At 52.4% G+C, this 26,748-nt stretch overlaps 1 protein-coding gene across 2 annotated transcripts in view; it reads right to left on the bottom strand.

Annotated features, from left to right (window-relative positions):
* The window catches only part of KSR2 (kinase suppressor of ras 2), a 267,439-nt gene that overhangs the window by 116,097 nt on the left and 124,594 nt on the right, over window positions 1–26,748 (bottom strand). For both annotated transcript variants that reach the window (XM_070399254.1, XM_070399255.1), the window contains exon 5: window positions 3,279–3,463. In XM_070399254.1, coding sequence (XP_070255355.1) covers window positions 3,279–3,463 — 185 coding nt within the window. The remainder of the gene's footprint in view (window positions 1–3,278; window positions 3,464–26,748) is intronic.

Genomic DNA, 26,748 nt, shown 5'->3' with positions numbered 1-26,748 from the left:
CGTGACTTGCCCAGTGACACCTCAGCAACCACTTAGTTGCTGTCAAGCCGAAATTGCTTCCACCAGCTGGTAATGTATGAAATGATTCTCTCCATCTAGGAGGCATTTTCTCATTCTGAAGAAGCCTCTTTACAGAGGTCATAGAGGCTGCCTGACCCTAAGGCAGCTGGACTCAGAGAGACCCTTCAAGGGGTCACTAGCAAACAGCTTGTTGGACCAAAAGCGTGGAGGGTATCCGATCAGATGGTCCTAGGGCAGCGTGGTGGGCGAGAAGGCAACGCCGAGGAAATGCAGCGAGGACGGGAGCCACGTCCACCGCCCTCTGCTTCTCTGGGGAGCCGTTCCCTCCTGAGTCAGCACCTTCCACAGAGCACAGTGGCAGGCCATCCTCGTGCTCTGTGCATGGCTAGCCTTGGAGACAGATCCCTCCATACTCCGGGGCTCCTGCCGCTCCCCTCCCTCCCCAGCTGGTCACTCCCAGACGGGGAAGTAGGACAAGCCCTGAGGAGGTGAAGTCCTCACAGCCCATCGAGGTGGCTCGCACCCTGAGGGCCCGAGGTTCGGCTCGGTCCTCTCTGGCCTAATGCTGTCTCCCGGCATTACGGTCGGGGGTAATAGATGGCATGTCACCTCCCCTCACACTGAGGCCACAGCCAGAGCTGACAGTGACAAACGGGTCGGCAGACTCGGCCTGGCAGGGACACCGCCCCAGGGGCTCCCTTGGCTGGCACGGTAGTGGGGGGGGGGGGGGGGCACTAGAGGCAGGAAGTTCTCAGAGTGGTGGGAGGATGGGACGATTACAAGCAGGGGGAACCAGCGCCCGGCAGCCGTGTTCTCCCAACAGCCCGGCCCGGAGTCTCCACACCAGCTTTCTCAGTGAGTTAGGAGGTGCCCGGGGGAAGCTCACTGGGTGAGCCTTAGGATCACAGAGTTCCTAAGCTCTGAAACAGACCCTCGTGGAGTCTCTAATTGTCCAGTTGGGGAAACTGAGACCCCGGGAGAAAGAGACAGGAACTCACTGCAGGAAAGAGATGGAATCTGAGCAGGCTAGAGTTGGGCCTGGGTTCAATACCTACCATCCAGGCAACATCATTCACCTTCTGAGCCTCAGTTTCCTTATCTGTAAAATGGGAATAACAATGCCTGCCTCAAAGAGTGTGGTCAGCCTTGACGGTGCAAGGCAGGGACAACGTCACACAGGCAATTGGTGGCAGCACAGAGACTCGGAGTGAGAGCTTCCCGCGGCCCGATGTGGAGCCCGTGCTACCAGGCTGCCTCGTTCTGTCATTTGTTAGGGTCAAAGCAAACGGGGCTGGTCGGCAGGGTCCAGCTACTATTTGGTTACACACTCATTCTCCCAGTGAGGCTCCATGCGCTGGTCCTCCTTTCAGAGAGATCCAGGGACCTCCCTGTCCACAAGGACCAGCGCTGTCCCAAGAGGCACCTGTGCTCCCAGGGCCTCTTAGCCAGGAGCTGCTCCCGCCACAGGCACAGGGAGAAGCCGCGCCTCTCGGATGGAGACCAGCGCAGGTGCCAATGTTGGGAGCCATGGTGAACTCAGCCCGGCTTCCTCGTCCGTAACACTCTCTTTGGCAGGAGGAGAGATCTAAATGTGCCAGTCCATGGTTTGTTTTGTTTTTAAACAAGCTATAGGTGTTTCTGCTCTGGCCAGAACAAAAGAACAGAGCTGTGGCCAACCCCTCCGAGGAGGGGCTAGAGAAAAGAGGCTGATACATATCCTAACAGCTGCCAGTTATGAAGCACTTCCTGTGCAGACAGCTCGACACACACGAGCTTATCTAATCCTCACAAACATCTATGAGATGCCTCTATTGTGATCCCCATTTTACAGATGAGGAGACTGAATCTCAATGAGGCTCTTCAACTTGCTCAAGGTCAGGCACAGGGCTCAAAAGCAACCACGATGGGACTGGAACCCAGGCACTTCCCCCAGGGCTAGGACGGCCTGCCTCCCCTCACCGTCTCACTCACCTGCTACGTCATCACATCTTTTCCTCATCCGGGCTCACTGAGCCACCCTCCGATGGCCACGTGCCTGCCACGCAGGCCCACTGCCACGGAGCAGGTCTGGTCTCTGACAGTGATCCCTCCTGACCAATTGGTAATCGGCTTTCTGGTGCTGATGTGGGCCGCGAGTGCTATTTTGATCTGCTTTGTTCAGGGCCTGCACCCCCTGGGCCTAAACAAGCCAGGCTCTGGAACTTCCCCTAGCGACGTCCACATGGGCCTCCTGCTCCCGAGTGGATGCAGGCTCCACATCAGTGGACTGCAAACTGAGTTCCCAGAAAATAAAAGATCTTGTCTTGGCCCTGGATGGTGTGCTCAGTGGTTAGAATGCCGGCCTGCACACCAGAGGGTCACCTGTTCAATTCCAGTCAAGAATATGTACCTGAGTTGCAGGTTCGCTCCCCGGCCACAGTTGGGGTGCATGTGGGAGGCAACCAGTCAATGTGTCTCTCTCACATCAATATTTCTCTCTCTCCCCCTCTCCCTCTCCCTCTTCCTCGCTCTCTCCACCACCTCCCTGCCTCCCCTCCACTCTCTCTGAAAAGCAATGGGGAAAATATCCTCAGGTGAGGGTTAGCAACAACAACAGAAAGGTATTGTCTTGGCCAGAAGACTAGTTGGGCTTTCCTCAGGGGCTCCCCTCTGAAAATGGCTGTGCCTGTTCTGCAAAACCGGCCTCTGGGAGGAGAAGATTAAGTGCCTTCTAAGACCTCAGCCGTTGATCGCCAGAAAGTTCCATTTCCGCTCTGAGTAATAACTTTATCTGCAGCAGAATCCACAGGAGCAGAATGTAAACCACCCTGGGCCATGCTCAGCCCAGTGTGAACCCAAGTGCATCTTGGAGATGTAAAGGTTACACTGTGCTGACCTGTGTGGGGGAGGGTGAAATAACAAAACATAATCACAGGAGCCTTATCCACAACAGAAAGAGAAGAAGGCTGGCACTGGCAGCTGAGAAACAGGACAGAGAGAAAGCTGACATTCCCATCCTTGAATACCCTGCACGCTGGCTTCCCTGTTATCCCTACACACCTGCCGGGCCAATGACAACAGCCAGTCGACCTGGAGCGCCGATGACACCCCTTCCCTTGAATCCATTCAAAGAGGCGTGTGTGGCGCAGGTGGGAGGTGGCAGGCAGATGCAGATGAGGCATATTCTGCGAATGTTTCAAGAGCATTTTCACCAAAGAAAAGGAACACGGAGCGAGCATGCACCTGGCAGAGAGCGCAGCCCTGGTGCAGTGACTTACTTGAGGAGAAGTTGGCCTCGCTGTGGACCGGAGGGGTGGAGGGCAGGAAGGGCCCTTGTCCCACGAAGAAGGAGCGGAGGGAGCGCTCGCACAGGAGCGGGGAGCGCTGCTGAGCTGGGATGTTCTCACAGCTGCCCACGCTGCTGTGGATCTTGAGGTTCAAGGGCTTGCTTTTCTTCTTGGCTCTGGAAGGGGGACAGAGAGAGGGAAGTGTATGCGTACACACACACAATGAGAGCAGGGAGAACCAATCTCCTTAGTGCGGCGCCCAATACCCACTCCCACCTTGACCGGGCCCTGTGGCCCTCGCCATCCCCGTTTCTCACCTCCAACCCTTTGCTTATGCTGTCCCCAATGCCAGGAATATCATCCCCTTCTTTGCCTGGTTAATCCCCATCTGTCTTTTTTTAAATTTTTGTTTATTAAATTGATTGGGGTGACATTGGTCAACATAAACATACAGGTTTCGTGTGTGGGTTTCTATGTTACAAGATCTGTATATTACACCGTGTGCCCACCACCGAAAGTCAAATCTTCTCCTGTCACCTTATATTAGGATCCCCTTCCCCCCTCCCACCTTCCCTCTGGCTACCACTACACTGCTGTTTGTGTTCTTAAGGTTCAGATTTATATCCCACATGAGTAAAATCATATGATTCTTAGCTTTTTCTGACTTATTTCACTTAGCATAACGCTCTCAAGGGCCATCCATGTTGTGCAAATGGCACTATTTCATCCTTTCTTATGGCGGAGTAGCATTCCACTGTGTGCATGGATAAAGAAGATGTGGCTCCTATGCCCATTGGTCCTTTATGACTTGTCTCTGGGGTCCTCCCCTCCAGGAAGCCTTCCCTGACACCCAATGCCCCCAGCAGAGCTGAATGTTCTTCCTCTAAGAAACCCTGGCTTGGGTTGGCTGTTCCTCCTCAATTCTCCTAAAATAGTCTGTATATGTTTCTGTGGCTGTGCTTTCCTATTTTTCCAAATTCGCTCTTTCAGTTTTTATCATCCAAGTGGACTGAGTCTTTGAGGGCAATGATTCTGTATTGTTCCTTTCTCTGTCCTTGGCAAGTATAGCACAAAACCTGCACACAGTAGGTGCTCACTGAATGCTGATTCAGGGCCCGATCTGGATTAAGACTCTGGCACTTACCACATTGCATTCTAATATCCTGTCTTCCACACTCGACTGCGGGCTCCTTGAGGGCAAGAACCTGTGGTTTCCGTTGTTGGCGCTCTCAGATCCTTGCTTGGCACCCGCTGAATAGAATGAACCTCCCCAGCTTGTTTGGAAACATGCCCCCACTTCTGAAGAGCTTAGGTGATCAGGTTATGAGAGTTTGTTTTAAAATGGCATCCAAAGCTAAGCTCACTGTTCTCCTCCCCACCTCCCACAGCACCCCATTCAGGTCTGGCCAGGAGTTGGGCGCCCTCTTGTGGCCAAAGTGAACCCTCCTTGGAAATGTCCAAGTTCTGGAAGGAGTGCCCAGGAAGGTGTGTTCATGTAAGACTGGAGGGCTCCCATGTGAGCTGCCCTGCCCAGATGCCCTGCCCAGGGGTGCCCACGGAGCCGCCCCTCACAGGGCCCGCCGTCAGCCCTTCGAGTCATCTCCCCAGGGGCCTGTGGCAGGCCCAGGACGCGCCTCCGGCTGCAGCAGCACCTGGTGGTGCTCTCCCTGGCCATGGCGGAGAAGAGCAGGAAGCAGGGAAGCGGTGGCATTCATTCCACATGAGTGCCCAGTGGTGCAGATCCAAAGAGACAGTGTCACTTAGGAGTGAAACTCCCCGGCCCTGGAATCGGGGAGACCAGGCTCGGGTCCTGACCGTGACCTCAGAAGAGTACTCTCACCTCTGGGCCTCAGTTTCCTCAACTGGACAGTGAGAAAAATAACAGCGCCTACCTACGGGGGATGTCATGACAATTCTACGAGATCATGTGCCTGGCACAGGGCCTAGCACAGAACGAGGGTTCAAGTCACCCATTGTTAACGTCACTATGATCAGGTTAAATTCGGTGTCTGTGTAGCATGGGAAGAATCTCAAAGAAGCCAGGCTGTGTTTTTCATCTGAAACATCCACCAACTCTCAACTCACTCCCCCCGACAAATGAAAAGGGTGCAGTCAAACCTTTTAGCCAGAGATACTGTTGTCATCCCCAAACCACAGATGGAAACCGTGAGGGCCACCAAGTGACGAGGCCAGGTCCTTGTACAACAAGCATGTCAAACTCAAAGGCTAGCATGGGCCAAATAAACGCAGCATGCGAGCTGAGGGCCACAAGTTTGATATGTTTTTTGTACAAGGAGAACCAAGTCTAATCCAGCACAAGTTTAACAGTAGCTTAATGAGAGTCCAATTGCCTTAAACAGATGGGGCAGAGAAGGGGTGTATCTAAACAAATGATAGTTGGACAGATGGATGGATTAAAAAGATGAATAAATGGATGGGTGGGTGGATGGGTAGATGGATGAACAGAAGGATGGATGGAGGTAAGAATGGATAGATGGGTAAATGGATGGAAGGAAGGGAGGGAAGGTGGGAGGGGGGAGGGAGGGAGGGAGGGAGGGAGGGAACATGGAAGAAAGGATGAAAATGGAAAGATGAAATGAATAAAGGACGGAGAGGATAGGAGGAAGGCAGGAAGGAAGCGTAGGATCCCTGAGGACAGACACAGCTTACTTTTCTTTCTCTAGCCCCTGGTCACCCCCTGCCTAGGTCTCTAGCTGGCTCTGCACACAGGAGGCTCTAGCTCAGCACACATTAGCCAGCCGCCTCTCAGCGCCCTCCCCACAAAGAACACCGAGGGGCCTCCCCATCTGCTGTTTCGTCTCTGCCCCATTTCCTGCTCCAAGGGTCTGTTGGGCTTTGGGTTACGCAGAGCCACCAGCTCACATGGCCTCTTCACCCTCAGCTTCCTTGAGTGTGGGGTTGTGTCCTCTTGAACTCAAGAGCCATCACCAGGCCAAATCCCTCAGCGTCTCATTAGCAGTGTCTGGAGCGTCTGGCCCGGCCAGTTGGGAGGAAATGACAGGGCTGGGAACAGACAAGGTCCTTGCAGTCATGGTGGGAGGACAGGCGTGAGCTCACATTCTCCCACACCACCCTGTGCAGCACTACGTGCTAACCCGTTTACTGGGACACAACCATTTCCCAAAACTGGAACAAATGCCCGCTGGTCTCCCACGTGGCTCAGTGAGCTGGCCGACCTCTCCATCAGGCCCTTTAAGTCCTTAGCAGTTGGCCTGGTCTGCTGACCTACTAAGGAGGCCTCCAGGAGAGGCCCTCTTTGAAACCAAATAGCACCAGTTCTTGGGTGAGAAGGGAGGGGCAGGGGTACCTACAGACCCTCAATTCAGGTGCTCAGATTCCAGGCATGGGGGGGCTTGAAAAAACAGGGGCCTGCCGGGCCCGTGTGGCTCAGTGGTTGAGCACCGACCTATGAACCAGGAGGTCCTGGTTCGATTCTCGGTCAGGACACATGCCCAGGTTGTGGGCTTGATCCCCACTGGGGGGCGTACAGGAGGCAGCCAATCACTGATTCTTTCTCATCACTGATGTGTCTATCTCTCCCTCTCCCTTCCTTTCTGAAATCAATAAAAATATATTTAAAGAAAGAAAAACCAAGGGCCTGGTAAGTCTAACACTGGGAGGATATTTCGTGAGAGGCCACTCTGCTCCTTGGCTACAGTGTAGGTGGCCACCCTCGTTTCTGGCTTAAGCACACCCCAAGCGTGGCATTAATAAACCAGGCTCTGGCGAGAAAGGAGCACGAGGACTCCTTCAAATGCAGAAGCGGGAGCTCGCGGCGGGAGCTGCCTTTCCCCAGGTGTGCAGGAGCATGCCATGCTTTCAGATGACCCATGAATGATATTTTTGTATTTTAATAGCTAAAATTGGAAAAATAAGCTTTCACACCACACCAAATTATTTCCTGGCATACAGCTTTATGTAAAATACACTAAGAAGAAGAAAAAGAGGAAGAGAATGAAGGACAAGGAGAAGAGAAATTGAAAGAAGATGAGAAAGAAGGAGGGGTAGGAAGAGATGGTGATTGAAAAAATGTTACGTAAATTCATGGTTCAATTCCCGGTATAGGTCCCACCAGAATGCCCTGTCCCCGAGCTATCTTTCCACCCAAACTGGACCCAGACCCTTCCCTTCTCTGGCTTGGCCTGATCGTGAACAAATCACCCAAAGTAACCCCCAAATCCTACTTCCCGAAGCCTAATTCACCCCAAGAGCGGCCACTTCTGCCACCTGGTATCTTTTTCCACATCCTGACCCCGTCCTCCTGGGGTTGGCTGAGTCTTGTCACAGCACCTCTATGTTTCTTCAAGCTCTGGGCACAGTTTTGGAGGACACACACGTTTTTCTGATTATGTGATGACCGTGGGCCTTGCCCACCTGTCTAGAAGTGGATCCAAGAAGTGAATTCAAGAACGTCCTCGTGTTTCCAGTGCACATCCCTTAAAAGCTGGTGGGCTCCTCGTGGAAGTGAGTCGGAGGGGCGGCCCTCCAGTGGGTCCACTTTGCCTGGATGCTATGAACGGGCCAGGCTGGCCCCCTACCCTGACCATCCATTTCTAATAGGAAGTGTCTTCTGCATAGTGCCTGGGGAGGGAGGAGGGTGGTAATGAAACTGCAGGGAGGGTAAGGGCCTGCACTAGCCCACCTGGGGGGTGATTCCAGCACGCAGGACTGCTGACGTCAGCACTGAGGTCCGGCGGGCTGAGTGGGCAGGAGTCAGGCCCTGTGCTGGGGACATGCTATCTCATTTGGGAGAGGAACAATTATGGCCTCCACTTCATAATTAGGGTGACTGGGGTTTTCAACAGTTAGTAACCCAGATCACAACTCCATAAAGGCTTGGAGTGTGGTCACAGATTTCACTGACTTCAAAGCCCGATATATATGTAATTGATTTCATAGAGGAAGGGAGAGGAGAGGGGAGGGAAAGATAGAAAGAAACATCAATGATGAGAGAGAATCTGACCGGCTGCCTCCTGCACACCCCCTACTGAGGATTGAGCCTGCAACCGAGCATGTGTCCTGACTGGTTCAACCACTGAGCCACTCCAGCCGAGCTCAAAGCCTGTCCTTAATCGTTCTATTAATCCTGCTGTAGGAGCTCCTCATGTACACGCCCATTTTACAGGCGTGCTTGCAGAACCCAGAACTGCCCAGTGGTCGCAAACTCATTGGTCAACAGAGCCAAATATCAACAGTACAACGACTGAAATGTCTTTTGAGAGCCAAATTTTTTAAACTTAAACTATATAGGTAGGTACATTGTTATTAACTTAATTAGGGTACTCCTAAGGCTTAGGAAGAGCCACACTTAAGGGGCCAAAGAGCCGCAGTTTGCCGACCACGGGTAGGCCATCGGTTTCAGGATTAGCTGGGGAGAACCAATCTTTCACTCACAGCCTGGGCATCTTGCCAGAAGACTGGTCTTGGCCAGTTCTTGACCTGGACATGGACAATGCTGCCTCTGCCCCACGGAATAATCCAGAATCCACGGCCTCCTCTCCAGGCAAACACCACTGCCGGCCGGCGCAGCCTCCCCCACCCCTCTGAGCTCACCCAGCCAGCCAGCCTCGGCTCTGCCTCTCAGGCCTGCTCTGTGCGGGCGTCCAGGCGCGCTGATTTTCCTGCCTCCCTGTGATTAGCGACTAATCTTATTTTTTTGTTCCCCGACCCATAAATCAGTTACAGACCAAATATTTACACAGGCCATCATTTCCGACTGAACCAGGGCTCGTGACAGCCCTGGTTATTAAAAAGGATGACTGATTTGGGGCCGAGATTTCACGGGCATGTGGCTGGATGTTTTCTTTTAGGTTTCCTTCCCTGTCCCCTTGCCCGAAGAAAAAAACAATTTCCAAGAAAAACTGGCTCAGAGATCTGCTCTCGCCGTCTCCACGGGGCCAGTGGGACATGGTCAGCCCCCAAAGTGCTGGCCTGTGCTGGCTTCTCCCCCTTCTCTGGGAACCCTTCTCTGGCCTCCCCTGAGCAGGGAACCATTTGACCCTCAAACATCCCCTAACTCAGAAGAAGAGGGGGGGAGGGGCCAGGAAGGGGGAACTGGACAGCATCATTACTCTCAGCCCAAGACACACGAGGTGACCGAGGGAAGCCATGTGTTGAGTTGGTAAGACCACCCGGTGGGGCAGCAGGAGGCTCTGTCACTTCCTAGCCAGTCACCTTGGCTACGAGGCTGGTTTTTCCTCCGGTCAAGTGCAGGGATTTGCTGGGTGGTCTCTGTCCCTTTCTGCCCCATGTGTCTTGGTTCTAATGATGACAGCTGCCATTCATTGAGCCCTCACTAGGTGCCCGGCCTTGTGCTAAGCATTCTACAGGCATTAACTCATTCTGTTCTTTGTTGTTGTTAATTCTCACCCGAGGATATTTTTCCATTATTTTTAGAGAAAGTGGAAGGGAGGGGGAGAAACATCGACATGAGAGACACACACCAATTGGTTGCCTTGCCCATGTGCCCTGACCAGGGCCAGGGATTGAGCCTGCAACCGAGATACGTGCCCTTGACTGGAATCAAACCTTCAGTCCACAGGCCTACTCTCTATCCACTGAGCCAAACCGGCCAGGGCTCATTCTGTTAGGATGGGGTTTGTCACCTCCAGATGAAGGAACAGAAAATCAGTGACTTACCAGGACCGCACAGCGTATAAGGGGTAGAGTAAGGATTTGAACGTGGCTGTCTGAGCCCAACACTCTTAGAGTTAAAATACACTGCAGCCTCCCTCGGCCCTAGTTCTGCTGCTAGGCCCACTTCAGCAGGGAAGCACCCTCCCGCGTGGATTCCCATCATCCGACACCTCCACATGAATGCGTGCAGGTAAGCATCCTAAGCCAGCGGTTCTCAACCTTGGCTGCACATTAGAATCACCTGGGAATCTTTTTAAAATCCTGATTTCTGGGCCTCATCCTCTGGAAATTCTGTTTCTTTGTTACTAATGTGGCCCCACCTCATCACAAAGAAACAGAATTTCCGGAAGATGAGGCCCAGAAATCAGGATTTTAAATAGATTCCCAGGTGACTCTAATGTGCAGCCAAGGTTGGGAACCACTGTCCTAAGCGAAGGCAGGATTGAGGGGATCTGCTCAGGTGGGAGCCGGCAAAGGCTTTCCCTCTGCAGGCAGGGCACCCAGAAATATTTTTTCAGGCAAACTGTGAGATTTTGCCACTACTGAATATTTCACCAGAGATGCTTTATGCTAGGAAAAATGAATTGGGAGTGAATCCTTACGGACATGCCTCAAGAGGCTGTATTTCAATGGAGCAATTCTATGAGAAACACACTGAAATGCATGCATCACAGCCTGAGAGACAGACAAGAGCATCTACCCACTGTAAGGGCTTGGGAAGGACTCAGGCTTAAGTTACTGGGCCCGGCTGGGCGCCCGCCAGCTGCTAACCTCAGCTGCTCTTAGTTTCCTTTCTTGTAAAATCTCACCCTTAGAAGTTCTTCCGTCCTCATAGTGATGTCTCTCCCCTTCCTGCAGACCTATGGAGTGGCCTTGGGCAGGGCAGACTCTGCCTGGCTTTGAGTCCTCCTGTTTAGACAATGGGATCACCCCTCCAGACCTTCCATCTGCCCTGGCTTCTGTGGGGGCAAATGCGTCAGCACTGGCTGAGCAGAGGGCACAGTAAAACTTCAGCTGGTGTGGTCCCAGCAGCGCAGCATTTCCACTAAGTCACTCGTGACTGTCTGACAGTGTCTCTAGGAAGAAAGTCTGGAACTCTTATTTCCATGTGAGTGTGAAGAACTGTTGGCTGAAATCTGTGTTGTTGCTTTTTCCAGCCAAGGCCTTCGACCTGCTTTCAGCTTTTGCTGATGTGGGAAGAAAACTCACTGCCAATCAACACATATAGTATGACTTTATCTATACAAATATCCTATCTAATAAAGAGGGAATATGCTAATTGACCATCACAACTTCACAAGATGGCAGCGCCCACAGCCACAAGATGGTGGCACCCAGTCCCCTCAGCCCCGCCTCATCCAGTCAGAGTCCCCCAGTCCTCTCAGCCCCGCAGGGGAAGGCAGTTGGGAGCAATCAGGCCAGCAGGGGAGGGCAGTTGGGGATGATCATGCTGGCAGGGGAGCAGTCAGATGTCAATTAGGCTGGCAGGGGAGTGGTTAGGGGTGATCAGGCTGGCAGCAGAGTGGTTAGGGGCAATCAGGCAGGCAGGCAGGCAAGTAGGTAGAAGCCAGAAGTCCCGGATTGTGAGAGGGATATCCGACTGCCGGTTTAGGCCCAATCCTAGCCTAAACCGGCAGTCGGACATCCCCTGAGGAGTCCTATATTGGAGAGGGTGCAGGCTGGGCTGAGGGACACACACACCCCCCAGATGAATTTTATGCACCGGACCTCTAGTGTGTGTGTGTGTGTGTGTGTGTGTATACCGGTACATGAATGTAATCCTATCTAATAAAAGAGAAACTTGGTAATTAGCCGTACAGCCGCTACCCTTCCCATTGGCTAATCACTGAGATATGCAAATTAACTGCCAACCAAGATGGCGGCCTGCAGCCAGGCAGCTGACGCGAACAGGGAGGCTTGCTTGCTCCAGTGACGGAGGAAGCCAGGTTCCCCGCCTGCTGCCAGCCTCTCAGCTGCTAAGAAACATTGTAACAAATATAGAAGCTAAACAAAACCCCAGAAACCTACTTTCAATCAGCCAGGCTTCAGCCAGCCGGACCGCAACATTGTTTCAAATACAGCCGAGGCCTCAGAGCTAACGCTGGCCCAGAATTTAAAAAAAAGAAAAAAAGGACAGGTTGGGAGCTTCAGTCACCTGCCAGCCTGAAAACGGCCCTCAGCCCCTCATCCAGGCTGGCCAGGCACCCCAGTGGGGACCCCCCACCCTGATCCAGGACACCCTTCAGGGCAAACCAGCCGGCCCCCACCCGTGCACCAGGCCTCTATACTATATAGTAAAAGGGTAATATGCCTCCCAGCACCGGGATCAGCAGAGCAGCGAGGCCTCCCAGCACCGGGATCAGCATGACAGGGGGCAGCAACCAAGCCCCCTAATCACCCTGCGGCTCTGTGTGTGACAGGGGGCGGGACCACAACCTCCCTATCCGCCCTACTCTGTTCGTGACCGGGGAAGGCGCCCTAACCCCCTGACCAGCCCTGCTCTGTGCCTGATAGGGGGGAGCTCCCCAACCCCCTGCTCGCTCTGCGGCTCTGTGTGTGACAGGGTGCAGCGCCCCAACCACCCCCCCCCCCACGGGCCCTGCTCTGTGTGTGACAGAGTAGAGCCATAACCTCCCCATCGGCCCTACCCTGAGTGTGACAGTGGTGGCACCCCAACCCCCTGATGGGCCCTGCTCTGCGTGTGACAGGGGGTGGTGCCCCAACTCCCCTATTGGCCCTACTCTGTGAGTGACAGGGGGGAGCTCCTCAACCCCCTGATCGGCCCCACTCTGTGCGTGACAGGGTATGGAGCCCCAACCCCCCTGATGGGCCTTGCTCTGTGCATAACAGGGGGCAGAGCCCCAACCCCCTGATCGGCCCTGCTCTGTGCATGACAGGGGGTGGCGCTGCAACCTCCCTATCGACCCTGCCTTGAGTGTGACGGGGGCGGTGCCCCAACCCCCCATTCGGCCCTACCCTGAGCGTGAATAGGGGTGGCATCGCAACCTCCCGATCCGCCCTACTCTGTGCATGACAGGGGGCAGCTCCCCAACTCCCCAATCGGCCCTGCTCTGAGCCTGACCAGGGGCTGCACGTAGGGATTGGGCCTGCCCTCTGCCACCCGGGAGCAGGCCTAAGCCAGCAGGTCGTTATCTCCCAAGGGGTCCCAGACTGTGAGAGGGCACAGGCCGGGCTGAGGGACCCCCTCTCCCCCCCGAGTGCACAAATTTTTGTGCACCGGGCCTCTAGTCCTATCTAATAAAAGAGAAACATGGTAATTAGCCATACATCCGCTACCCTTCCCATTGACTAATCAGGGCGATATGCAAATTAACTGCCAGCCAAGATGACGGCCGGAAGCCATGCACTGAAGCAAACAGGGAGGCTTGCTTGCTCCAGTGACGGCGGACTCCAACGTTCCCCGCCTGACTTGCCGGCCTCTCAGCTGCAACTCTAAGCAACTATGTTGCAAATATAGAAGCTAAACAAAACCCCAGAAACCTGCGTTAGTCAGCCAGGCTTCAGCCAGCCGGACCGCAACATTGTATCAAATACAGAAGGTAAACAAAGGCCAGAAACCTGCTTTCAGCAGCCGAGGCCTCACAGCTAAAGCTGGCCCAGAATAAAAAAGAAAAAAGAAAAAAGGAGCGGTTGGGAGCTTCAGTCACCCGCCAGCCTGAAAACGGCCCTCAGCCCCTCAGCCAGACTGGCCAGGCACCCCAGTGGGGACCCCCACCCTGATCCAGGACACCCTTCAGGGCAAACCAGCCGGCCCCCACCCATGCACCAGGCCTCTATTCTATATAGTAAAAGGGTAATATGCCTCCCAGCACCGGGATCAGCGGAGCACCGAGGCCTCCCGGCATCGGGATCAGCGTGACAGGGGGCAGCGCCCAAACCCCCTGATCGCCCTGTGGCTCTGTGTGTGACAAGGGGCGGGGCCACAACCTCCCTATCTGCCCTGCTCTGTTTGTGACAGGGGAAGGCGCCCCAACCCCCTGATCAGCCCTACTCTGTGCCTGATAGGGGGGAGCTCCCCAACCTCCTGATCGCCCTGCGGCTCTGTGTGTGACAGGGTGCAGTGCCCTAACCCCCTGATCGGCCCTGCTCTGTGTGTGACAGGGTGCAGCGCACCAACCCCCTGAGCGGCCCTGCTCTGTGGGTGATAGAGGGCGGCGCCCCAACCCCCCACCCCCCACGGGTCCTGCTCTGTGTGTGACGGGGTAGAGCCATAACCTCCCCATCAGCCCTGCCCTGAGTGTGACAGTGGCGGCGCCCCAACCCCCTGATCGGCCCTGCTCTGTGGGTGATAGAGGGCAGTGCCCCAACCCCCTGATCTTTGTGTGACAGGGGACGGTGCCCCATCTCCCCTATCGGCCCTACTCTGTGAGTGACAATGGGGAGCTCCTCAACCCCCTGATCAGCCCCGCTCTGTGCGTGACAGGGGGTGACGCCGCAACTTCCCTATTGACCCTGCCTTGAGTGTGACAGGGGGCAGTGCCCCAACCCCCCAATCGGCTATACCCTGAGCATGACTAGGGGTGGCATCGCAACCTCCCGATCCGCCCTGTTCTGTGCATGACAGGAGGCAGCGCCCCAACTCCCCAATCGGCCCTGCTCTAAGCCCGACCAGGGGCTGCACCTAGGGATTGGGCTTGCCCTCTGCCACCCGGGAGCAGGCCTAAGCCAGCAGGTCATTATCTCCTGAGGGGTCCCAGACTGCAAGAGGGCACAAGGCGGGCTGAGGGACCCCCTTCTCCTCCCCGAGTGCACAAATTTTTGTGCACCGGGCCTCTAGTTATGTATAAACATACCTACATGTTTGAATATATTTACTATATATTCCTGTGATATATTTAAGGTCACAGAAAAAGAACCGGAAAGGTTTCCACTGAGAAAGACAGTGGAAGTATGGCGGTTGGGGGAACCTCCATATTTGACTGTGTGAATCTTTTGCAGTGACAATGCTGACCATGTCTGCAATGCATGTGTAATTTGTAAGGAAGGCAAAAGCAAGGAGGGCAAGGGGGAAAAAAGGGAGGCTGTATATCAATAAGACTTTAATTTAAAAAACAGGCAGTGGGCTACCTTGGCCCACGGGCCATGATTTTCTGACCATTAGTCTAAAATATCAATTCCAATTGGAATGATGGCTGCCAGAGGGGAGGAGGGAAGGGATTGAGGGTACAGACTGGCTGTTACAAAACAGTCCCAGGGACGTAAGGCCCAGCACAGGGAGGACAGTCAGGAGCACGTGATAACTGTACGGTGCCAGGTGAGTGCCTGAAACACCAGGGACACTGTGTAAAGTACCTGATTGTCTAACTGCTATGCTGTATGCCCGAAACTAGTACAAAATAATACTCAATGTCAACTGTAACTGAAAAATAAAGTATCAGCTCCAGGACGGAGGGCCATGGCAGTTCTGGTAACTACTATACCCCGGATGTCCAGGACACACCTGGCACACAGTAGCAGCTCAAGAAACAGTTGTTGAAAGAATGAATAAAACCCAGCCTGTCTATTCACCTGGAAAACTAACAATTCAACTGCTATCCTGAGCCCTTGAAGGGGAATGTGGCTGTTACTCGTTTAAGTGTCTTGAACTAATTGTTGCCAGCACGCAGGTTAATGAAACTGACTGATCTTAAAAAACAAAAACAAAAAAAACCCTGAAATAAGCCAGAGAAAGATAGATAAATATCACATGATCTCACTCATATGGGATATAATGATCAACATAAACTGATGAACAAAAATAGATCCAGAGACAAATGGCAGGAGAGGGCAAGGGTTAGAGATCAACCAAAGGACTTGTATGCATGCATATTAGCATAACCAATGGACACAGACACTGGGGTGGTGGAGGCTTGCCCTCGGGGGTGGGAGTGGCAGAGGGGGGGTCAATCAGGGAAAAAGGAGACATATGTAAAACTTTAACCAAAAAAAAATAAATAAAAATAAAACAAACCAAAAAATAAAACTGCCTGGCTGGTGTGGCTCAGTGGTTGAGCATCGACCCATGAACCAAGAGGTCATTGGTTTGATTCCCGGTCAACACACATGCCCAGGTTGTGGGCTCAATCCCCAAAAGGGGTCGTGCAGGCGGCAGCTGATCAATGTTTCTATCTCTCTATCCCTCTCACTTCCTTGCTCTAAAAAATCAACAAAAACATGTTTTTAAAAAATCAGTTCTCATTCTCACATCAAAAGGGTCCCGCTCTGGGGCACTTTGCTGGCTTAGAAAACGGAGAAACGGGGCTGATGGCTTCTGCTCAGCATCGACAGAGGTTTCTCAGCCCCCGGCCAGGCACAAAAGCTGGTCCGGGGTCCTGTGGGTTCCCAGATCTGCGGGCAGAGGCTCCCATCTCCAAGGAAACTGCATCTATAAATGCCACGTGGTATTTTCCAACCACAGGCAAACAGATTCTGATTCAGAGGAAAATCTACAAACTTGTGCTCCAAAATAGGGACAGGGCTTCAGGGGGAACCTGACATGGTGGGGGGCAAGGCAGCAAAGGGGACTTTCAAAAGAATCAGGGATATAGATATAGATATATAGATATAGATATAGATATAGATATAGATATAGATATAGATATAGATATTAATTGATTTCAGAGAGGGAGGGAGAGAGAGATAGAAACATCAGTGATGAGAGAGAATCATTGATTGGCTGCCTCCTGCATGCTCCCCACTGGGGATTGAGCCTGCAACCCAGTCATGTATGTGCCTTGAAGGGGAATTGAACCATGACCTCCTGGTTCATAGATCGACGCTCTATCACTGAGCCATGACGGCCAGGCCTGCAGGTGAATTTTTAAAGTAGGGGAAACTGCTGCACTTTTGGACGCTTTGTTCCATGGTGCCCTGGACTCAGGGCAACTGGCATTTCAACAGGCAGACCAGGGAGTGTTGCCAATACAAACCGGTAAGCCTTGGAGCCTGACTGTTGCAGAGAAAGACTTCAGCGGTGGGCACTGAGTCCCGGCCCTCCCCTTGCTCCACGCTCCTGGGAAACTGGGTAAGAGGCTCTCTCCCTCCTCCGTCTGAATATGCAAACGCACCTGCCCTTCAGCATAGGATGAATTATGCATCAGGTTGGGCAGGTTGACAGAGACAGGCAGCTGCCCACCAAAGGCCACTGGGGGTACAAACAGAGCCGTCACATCAAGATGTTGCAAAAGGCCCCACTGCCCCCATTCGCCTTGACACAAATCTCTGGGCTGTGTGGCTGCCTCCATCCCTGTCCACAGTGTCCATCCCAGCTCGCTTGTGGATGCAAATGCATCTAGGGAGGCAGTGTATGTCACAGGCCAAGCCGTGAGCTGCAAATTAAATCAAGGAGTGAAGTAAAAATCACACTAATAGGAAGTTTTGCCATCTCTCAGGGATCTCCCATGCTGGACACTGGGATATACATTTCCCTAACATTACCTCGAATCTTCAGCGCCAATGTGTGAGTAAAGGATCAATTCCCCATTGTACAGAAGGGGAAACTGAGGCAGGGAGAGTGGAAGCTGCTGGCCCCCAAGGCCCACAGAGGTGGCTGGTTTAAGGTGTGTGCTCCTTCACCTCTGCAGGTTGTCACTGATACAATCAGGCTGGTTGGGGCTCCACAGGATAGGTGACGAATGTGGAGGGTATGGAACAACAAGACAACCAACCCAATGAGAAAATGGACAAAAGACTTGAATCGACATTTCTCCAAAGAAGATACACAAGTGGCAGCTTACGGGCACGTGGAAAGATGATCAACATCATTCGTCGTTAGCAAAATGAAAAGTAAAAGCACACTGAGATACTACTGCACACCCACTAGGGTAGCTATGATTAAAAAAATGGAAAATAAGTGTTGATGAGGATGTGGAGAAATAGAAATCCTCACACATTGCTGATGGGAATGAAAAGTGGTGCAGTTGCTATGGAAAGAATGGGTGCCTCTTTAGAAAGTTAAACAATTACCATGTGATACAGCAACACTCCTCCTAGATACCTATCTAACAGAATCAAACTCTCAAACAATTACACACGCATGCATGTTCAGGCAGTGTTATTCCCAATAGTTACAAGGTGGAAACAGCCCAAGTGTCCATTCATGGGTGGATGGATAAATTGTGGCAAATCCATACAATGGGATATTGTTCAACCTTAAAAGGAAGGAAACTTTGACACAGCAAAATTTCTGCAGCATGGACAAACCTAAAGAATTACGTTGAGTGGAAGAAGAAAGTCACATAAGAACAACTCTTATATGACTCCACTTGCTGGAGGCTCTTAGAATAGCCAGTCGCAGAGAAGGGAGGTAGAATGGCGGTTTCCAGGGCTGGGGGAGGGGAGGATGGGGACCGAGCTTCAGATTAGGAAGATGGAAATAGTTCCAGAGACGGACAGCAGTGATGGCCGCAGAACGTTAACATGCTTCGGGCATGGACGGCATACCTGAAAACGGTTAAAATAACAACCAAGGTGAAATGGGGAGAGGGCCCTGTGGGGAAAAACGGGGGAAGAGAGAGGGAGAGACTTGGAGAGGTAACTGCTTTTCTTTAAGACTAAAGGGAAGGTGGTTTCCTGGGGAAAGGAAGCTGAGCTGGGGGGAGGGAGCTGGCAGCCACTCAGTGAGAGAAGCCACCAGCTGGCTGGGTCGATTTCCCGTCCACCTTCTCCACAGCTGTCACACATCTTGTCTAGCTGTGTGCTCTCCGCCTGCTCAGACCCAATTTAATTGGAGGTTCAGGGCTCCCCAAGTGCCAAAAGCAAATGCCAAGCTGGTGACCATCAGCGAAGGAGCTGTGAACACAGGTTGGCTGAAGTGCAGCAAAGAACCACCTGCCCCCTGGGGAGGCTGCCGGGCACCGCCTGGGATCCTGGGGTCCCGCTCCGCATGGTCACCACAGCGTCTGCGCTGTAAGAAAACCAGGGACGGGGGACCCCAAATGAGAGCAGACGCTCAGAGGCACAGTGAGTACCAGCTTTCGGAAACAATCAGCCCTGGTCATCTTGGAATACCCTGAGCGGTGCCCACAGCAGGGTTTTGCAGCGGACACCAGGGAAAACGCAGACTGGAGTCAGACAACCTGGAATGGGCTGCTCTGCACCTTGGATATCTCTCCTGCACCTTGGATTTCTGGGTAACTGTTTCCTCTGTGGCAGTTACCCAGTTGCACATACCGTTCCCTTGACCTCTTTCCTAGTGTGGCTGGAGGCAGTATGTGGAGTTCATTTGGGGTGTGGGCTCGGAATAGCAATGAAATTAGGAACCCAGCTCTGCAGCGACCAGCAGCTCCTTTTCAGCGAGGTTGCCTAATCTCTTTCGTCAAGGGACCGGACTGAGGTAGAGAGTGCCATTCCCACAGCGACTCTTCTCGCTCCGGTCCTCCCTGGGACTAGCTAGTATGCCCACTAATGAGGGACAGCGGTCATCCAAAGACAGCGTGACTTCCCCTTCGTCCAGGTGACGTCAAGAAACCCCTATGACACTGGAGCCAGGAAGTCACCTCGCAGAGCCTCAGCCTCCACACCTGTAAATGGGACTAACTGTAATGCCCACCTCCCTGGGTTGCCGGGAGGGTTTCCTGAGAGAACACATGTCACCTCATGGCACACACAGAGCGTGACACAACATATGGGCCAGGATAGACAGATGAGGGGGCTCCAGCTGCCCCAGGCACCCAGGGGACTAAGCCGACTTCGATGTACCTTTAACTGTTTTGCAGGACACGGCGGGTGCTGGGGTCCCCAAAGGTGTGGACGGAGTCGGCGAAGAAGGAATGACACGAAGACAACCTTCAGTTGATCAGCAGCCTAGTCAGGACCTCTAGCCAGGATCTCCAGCCAAAGTTCTGGTCGGAGTTCTGGTTAGGAACTGATGAGGATCTGATGAGGATCAGATGTTTATTGTCTTGTTACATCCGTATTTATACCAGCCGATTTTAATCCTGTCAATTTCTATTACAAAGGTTAGGGCGTTTCTTATCTCCATTCCAGGGAGTAAAGATTATGTAGTTTAACTACCCGCCTGGCACTTAATTAAGGGGTTGTATCCCCTCCCTAACCTCCGGGAAAAATCCCCACCTGGGGAAACAACCTTTCTCAGAGAGGTGACCTTGGTTAAAACACATGGCACTAAGGAGAGCAAACATATTAAGAACAATATGCTATATATGCCAGGTCCCTTGAAACATATGCTGTGCAGATGTTTCTTTCCTGCAGCGACTGTGTCAAGCAGCAAGGATGGACCGGCTTCCGGCAGGCGGGGGAGGGAGGGGGGGTAGGTCCACTCAAAAGCTCCCAGCACAGGCAGCAAGACACTGCTCTCCTTGTCCCTGGTGCAGGGAGCTATGTGAGTTCTTTCTCCTCACACACCCACAGGCTCGGGCTCTTTATGGTTCAAGTTCAATTTGATTTTCTTGTAAAAGAACATCCACACAGTTTTAAAGTGTTACTACCGCCCAGGAAGGTCCATAATGACAAATAAAAGGCCCCTCAGGAGGGCTTCTGGGAGCTGGGAATGTTCGGATTCCTCACCGGGCGCTGGTTACACGGGTATGTGTCTCTGATAAAAATTCAAGGAGCTGTCTACACTTACTAAGGTGCGTTTTTGTGGACATGTGTTAGACTTCAACAAAAAGAGTGTTAAGTCCCTTGTTATGGGTTGAATTGTGTCGTGTCCCCCCCCCCCCCCCCCCCCCCGCCCCGCCAAAGACATGTTAAAGTCCTGACCCCCAGAGCTAAGACTGTGACTTTATTTGGAAATAGGGTCATTGAAGATGTAATTGGTTAAGTGTAGATGAGGTCATATTGGAGTAGATATGATTTGTGTCCGTATAAAAAAAGAAACTTTGGGCACAAAAGTGCATATGGGGCAGATGATGTGAGAGACACGGGGGCACCACGTGAAGATAAAAGCAGAGGCGGGGTGATGCTTCTACCAACCAAGGGGCCAGACAGCCAGCAAACCACCAGGAGCTAAAGGACAGGCTGGAACAGGCTCGCTCAGCAGGAGCCGGCCCTGCCAGCACCTGGTTCTGGACCTGGAGCCTCCAGCACCGGGAGATCGTGTCTGTGGGCCAAGCACCCAATGTGCAGCACTTTGCTATGGCGATGGCATCTCTGGGAACTAGCCCCTTTGTCCCGCCTTCTGATTCCCAGTGAGGCTCCGGCGAGGCCCCCACTGTTAATGCTTTTTTTGTTGTTGTTAATCCTCATCTGAAGGTATTTTTCCATTGATTTTTAGAGAGTGGAAGGGAAGGGGAGAGACACATCAATGTGAGAGACACACTGATTGGTTGCTTCCCACACATGCCCCAACCAGGGCTGGGGGTCGAGCCTGCAACTAAGGTCTGTGCCCTTGACGGAATCGAACCCCGGACCCTTCAGTCCTCGGGCCAACACTATCCACTGAACCAAATTGATCAGGGCTATTAATGGTTTCTTGTGTGTTTTCCCAGAGAATTTGTTTTAATCATTACATCTGGCATCCCTTCCCATCCACGGCTCTGCTGTGAGTGGTCACATACCTGGACTCGGAGCTCCAGGCCCACTTCTCGGAGTGAAGCCTGGTGGAACCTCTGGGAGGTCCCTCCACAGCTCAGAGCAGCCCCCACACCCACCCCTCTGAGATCACAATCACTTCAATATGGGGGAGCAAAGAGGATGCTCAGAGCAGCTCCCACGCACAAGCTCCAAAACATACACTGCCCTGGCATCGATATCCTCAGAGAGACCTTTCCTGAATGCATCCCCCCAAAAGCCTCCAGAAATCTCGTATGTCACGTTCTGTCCCCTCACCCACCTTGGTTTTCTCTAAGCACCACCTGACATGGTGTTATGTTATGTTTATGAATCTCCTGCCTGGGCCATCAGTCTTACTGGCTGCCTCAGGACCTTTGCACATACCATTCCCTTGACCTGAAATACTCTGTCTACAGAAACCCATCCAGCTTGATCCATCATTTCATCCAGTTCTGTGCACCAATGTGCCCTCGTAAGAGCAGCCATCGAACCACCTCATCTGAAAGGGTAGGTCTCCCCCGCAGCTCTCTCCACCTCCTTCTCTTGGCTCTCATTTCCTCTGTGGCAGTCATCATCATGCGAAGGGCCTTTGTATGTTCTGTTCTGCCTTAGGCTCAGCACCTAAGATGGGGTACAGCATGTGCTAGACATTCAACCAACACCTGTGAGCAAACCCATGTCACAGCATGTACTAGTAAAATGCCAGTAATGCCCTGGTCAATTTGGTTCAGTGGATAGAGCATCAGCCTGTGGACTGACGGGTCCTGGGTTTGATTCTGGTCAAGGGCATGTACCTTGGTTGCAGGCTCAATCCCCAGGCCTAGTTGGGGCTCATGCTGGAAGCAACTGATTGATGTGTCTCTCTCACATTGATGTTTCTCTCTGTCTTCCTCTCTCTTTCTCTCTCCCCCGCCTCCTTCCCTTCCACTATCTCTTAAAAAAAAAAATCAATGGAAAAAATATCCTCGAATGAGGATAAAAAATAAAATAAAAACAAAATTCCAGTGATAATTATCACTACTCCGTTACTGAGTATTGTCTGTGCATTCTCTCACTTAATTCTCCCATCAGCCCAGTAAAGTAGGGATTCTTATTCTCTCATTTTACAGATGGGGTACAGCGTGACCCACAAAAAGCCATACAGCTCCAGAGTGGTGGCGGTAAGATTTGACCACAGCTATGTTAGATCCCGGAGCCTGTGGGCTTGAACCCCTCCACTCGCCGCCTCCACGTTCTATGTGACCGTGACCGTCATGGTCCACTTTGCCTCCCCAGCCAGAGTCTGACCTCAGCATCATCATAGAGTGAGGTCCTTAATGAAATGCAAAGTAAAGGCAGCCGACTGTAAGCACCAAATTGCCTTTCTTATTTATTCTCCCTGCACAGGACTGGCCTGCTTGTTATAAATAATAATAATAAGTCAGTGAAAAATGATGCTGCCCGGTGCCAGGGAGATACATGGAGATAGAATAAGCCTGCCTGGGCTTTAATGGGCTTCCTGCCACGGGGTGTACTTAACTAGGTGAGGACACTATTAACTGCACCGATGGAAACATTTATTCACAAGAAAGCCACAGAATGAGGGGAATGTCCGTGTGGGAGCAAATGTCGGTGCTGCTCCAATGGCTGGAACGTCCTCTTACCGGGCTTTGTACAACTCTCAGCGCCGGTGCCATCATTCAGGGCAACACTGAATACGTGGTTCTGGATGGTACAAAGGGTCTTCCAGTTTACCTCCACTCGCTTTTCGGCGTCCCTCCCTCCACCACGCCAGGACAAGCCCCCGTCATCTCTCGCCAGGTGATTGAGAAAAAACCTCTCAGGGCTCCTGAAGGCTCACCAGTCCTCTCTCCGCGCTTTAGAAAACTTTTTAAAAGTTTAAAGCTGGTCACACCACATCTTTGCTTAAAACCCTTTTGCAGTGGTTCTCAACCTGTGGGTCACGAACAATGAAAATATATCTTGCATTTCAGATATTTACATTACGATTCATAACAGTAGCAAAATTACAGTTATGAAGTAGCAACGAAAATAATTTTATGGTTGGGGGTCACCCCAACATGAGGAACTGTATTAAAGGGTCGCGGCATTAGGAAGGTTGAGAACCACTGCGAGTTTAGAGGCTTCCCAGGGCTCATAAAATAAATATCAAATTCTTTAACATCACCTCTGAATGATGCCTCTTCCCAAAGGACAGATCCAATGGGACTTAGGAAGGTTGCCTTATTTGGAAAAAAAAAAAAAAGGTCCTGGTAGGTTTCACTCAGTTAGGAATCTTGAGCTGAAATAGTCCTGGATTGTCCAACTGGGCCCTAAATCCAATGACAAGTGTCCTTATAAGAGAAAGGCAGAGGGAAATGTCATAGAAGAGAAGACACAGAGGGGAAGGCCAAGTGAAGGTGGAAGTAGAGATTGGAGGGATGCGATCACAAGCAAAGGAACACCCGGAGCCACCAGAAGCTGGCGAGGCAAGGAAGTGCTCTCCCCGTGCACCCTTGGAGGGGGCACAGCCCCTGCTGACACCTTACTCAGATGTATGGCCTCCAGAACTGAGAGAATAAATTTCTGTTGTTGCAAGCCACCCATCTGGAGTAATCTGTTACACAGCCCCAGGATATGAATGTGATCGGACCCCTCTCACTATCTCTTCCATCAGACTGCTCTTCCTCATTCACTCAAATGCAACATGCTTCCCTGTCTGCCCCCTAGTTAACTTCTTCTACACTTTCAGATAGCAATTCCATCATAACTCTCCTAAAGAAGGCTTTCCTGGTATCAATGGCCAAATGTGATTCTCCATTACAGCCCTCCCAGCACCAGGCACCTCTCCTTGCTAGACCATCAGTTACCATCCCAAAGGTGAGGGATTCAATCATCTCCCGCATCAAAATCTGTCTTCTTCTATCCCCAGGCACTCTTCTTCTGCCTGATATATAATAGACACCCAAATATTTGAGTGAATGTTGAAGGGAGGAGTAATTTAGAGAATCTCAAAAACAGGTTCTATAACCAAACCTCAAATAGACCCATCAAACTAAAAGGGGGGAGTGTCTGTGGGTGAGCAGGCAATTCAGCCTGACTCATTTTCCCAAAACCACATCAGTCTCCAGAAGCCACTTCCAAAGCCGGTGGATGGTGTCAAACCAGGACGTCTTGTCCTCCAGACTCCCCCGTGTGGCAGAACTAATTTCCTCATTAAGGATCCTCTTTATCCTCGCCCCCACCCAACTGGAATATTCCCAGAGACCAAGTCAGAGGCTCAGGTCACTTGCAAACAGAGGTTCTGGGCAGCTCCTGGAGCTGGTGGCCAGTATACTGTGGCCCTTGCAGAAGCTCCTTTCTGGTGACGGGATGTTGAGCTGGGGAGATCTCCCAGAGCTGCCATATGACAGGGGCAGGGCCATTTTTCTCGATGCCCAGCGGGACCACTTGCGGGAGGGGAAGCCAGGCAGCTCTCCCCCCAACGCAGGTGGAGAACGGGTGAGGAAGGACCGGTTTCCAGCAACAGACTGTTTCCTTCTCACGCTCTCCAAACTCCAGGTCATCCCCCTCCCTCCCACTACCACCCACCCCCCGAAAAGGCAGCCCAGGAATGAAGGGGGACAGAAGGAAGCCAGGACCAGACTAGGGTCAGGGGGAGAGAGAGCGAGATGGCTCTAGGCTTGAGTCACAATATCGGGATCCACCACGTGCCAAACCTTGGGCAAGTTATTTAACCTCTTTCAGCCTCACGTTCTTGTCTGTAGAGGAGGAATTAATTTGTCCCTTCAGCAAATACTTACGGAGCACCCACAGGATGCTGGGGAGGCCGGGACTAGGATGAGATGAGCGAGATGCCAGGGGCACAGGATTTAAGGCAGCACTGACTTTGAGACACTCGCCCAGCCCCAAGAGGGAACGGCTCCTGAAATGCTGCCCCGCAGGCCCCTCTCTAGCCTCTGGCCCCGGTGCCGGGTGCGGGGGTCCAGAACCACATCGAGCCATTCCACGGCCATGAACTCTAGGAGCCGAGGGGGAGAAAACCAGCTTTCACTTCCTGACACTGATCCCCGGGCCACGACGAAAACAGCGAAGAAATTGCACCTTGAAGCTCTTAAAAGGCAATTCCATCTCCCGCTGAAAAACCACTTGTATGTCCCAGGCTAGACGGGAACTTATCAAACACACACAGCTACCCAGCAATCTTCCCAGAGAGCGGGATTAGAGGCCAAAGGAAATTAACGCTAACAGACCCCATAAATATCTGTCTCTTCCAGACCTGCTCTGCTGGGGGGCCCACCTGCTCCTGACCTGAAAGCTGTGCGCTCCAGCCGCCTGGAGACTGCAGGCACCGAAATTACCCCGAGCCACGAGGAGTAAGGAAAACAGGGAAATCAGCTAGTGTCTGCACTTTGCAAAGAAACTGTGGAGGAAGAAAGGGCAAACAGCACATCCCCACCACCAGGATGTAACATACACAGAAGGCATTTGGGGCAATTTCTGGGTAAAAGCTGCATCTCATTTCGGGGCAGTATTTGACGCCTGCACTGCTTCCCATGGGGTTCCAACAAGACCTATAACCTTTGGGATTATCTGAATTTAAGGAGGCCGTTTGGCATTCATGGAGGGAGGGAATTCATATTCATGCCTTCGCTGCAAATGCTGCTGAGCCGCAAGTGCCCCTGAAAGATCTTTCATATCAATTGTGTTCAGTGAGGGAAACAGCTCTCCAAACAGGCGCAGCCACGAGGCCGCCTGCCACTCACCGCCATCCCCAGCCTCGTGGGCAAGTCGAGAATCACGTGCCCAGAGTGGAAGGGAAAGGGGTGCTGGGTAAAGGGAAAAGAATCCCATCGCCGCCGCTGGTCTCAGAGCACTTGCCTCCCGGGGCCACTGTGCAGATGCCAGGAGATGAGGCACGACAAGCCTGGGCTCCGAGGGCGCTGCGCAGGTCAGCTGCTGACGTTCCCAGCAAGGAGCGTGTCTGACCACCTGCACTGGCTTCCTCGGGCTGCTGGAACCAGCCCCCACAGACTGGGTGCTAAAAACTACAGCAGCTTCATTTTCCCACAACGCTAGAGGCTGACCGTCTAATCAAGGTGCTGGCAGGCCCACACTCCCTCCCAAGGCTCTAGTGAGGGATCCTTTCTGTCTCTTCCAGATCTGGCGCTCCATGGTATTTCTTGGCTTGTCACTGCTCACTCTGATGTCTGCCTCTGTTGTCACGTGGTCCTCTCTGTGTGTCTCTGAGTGCCATCTCCTCTTCTTAGAAGGACACTAGGTACTGGGTTTAGAGCCCACCATAACCCAG

The sequence above is a fragment of the Myotis yumanensis genome, unplaced genomic scaffold, assembly GCF_028538775.1.
Source record: "Myotis yumanensis isolate MYYU_CA2020_CCGP unplaced genomic scaffold, mMyoYum1.0.hap1 SCAF_19, whole genome shotgun sequence".
Taxonomy (NCBI): Eukaryota; Metazoa; Chordata; class Mammalia; order Chiroptera; family Vespertilionidae; genus Myotis; species Myotis yumanensis.
Note: the sequence above shows the minus strand (reverse complement) of the source record. Positions and strands in the feature narration are given on the sequence as shown.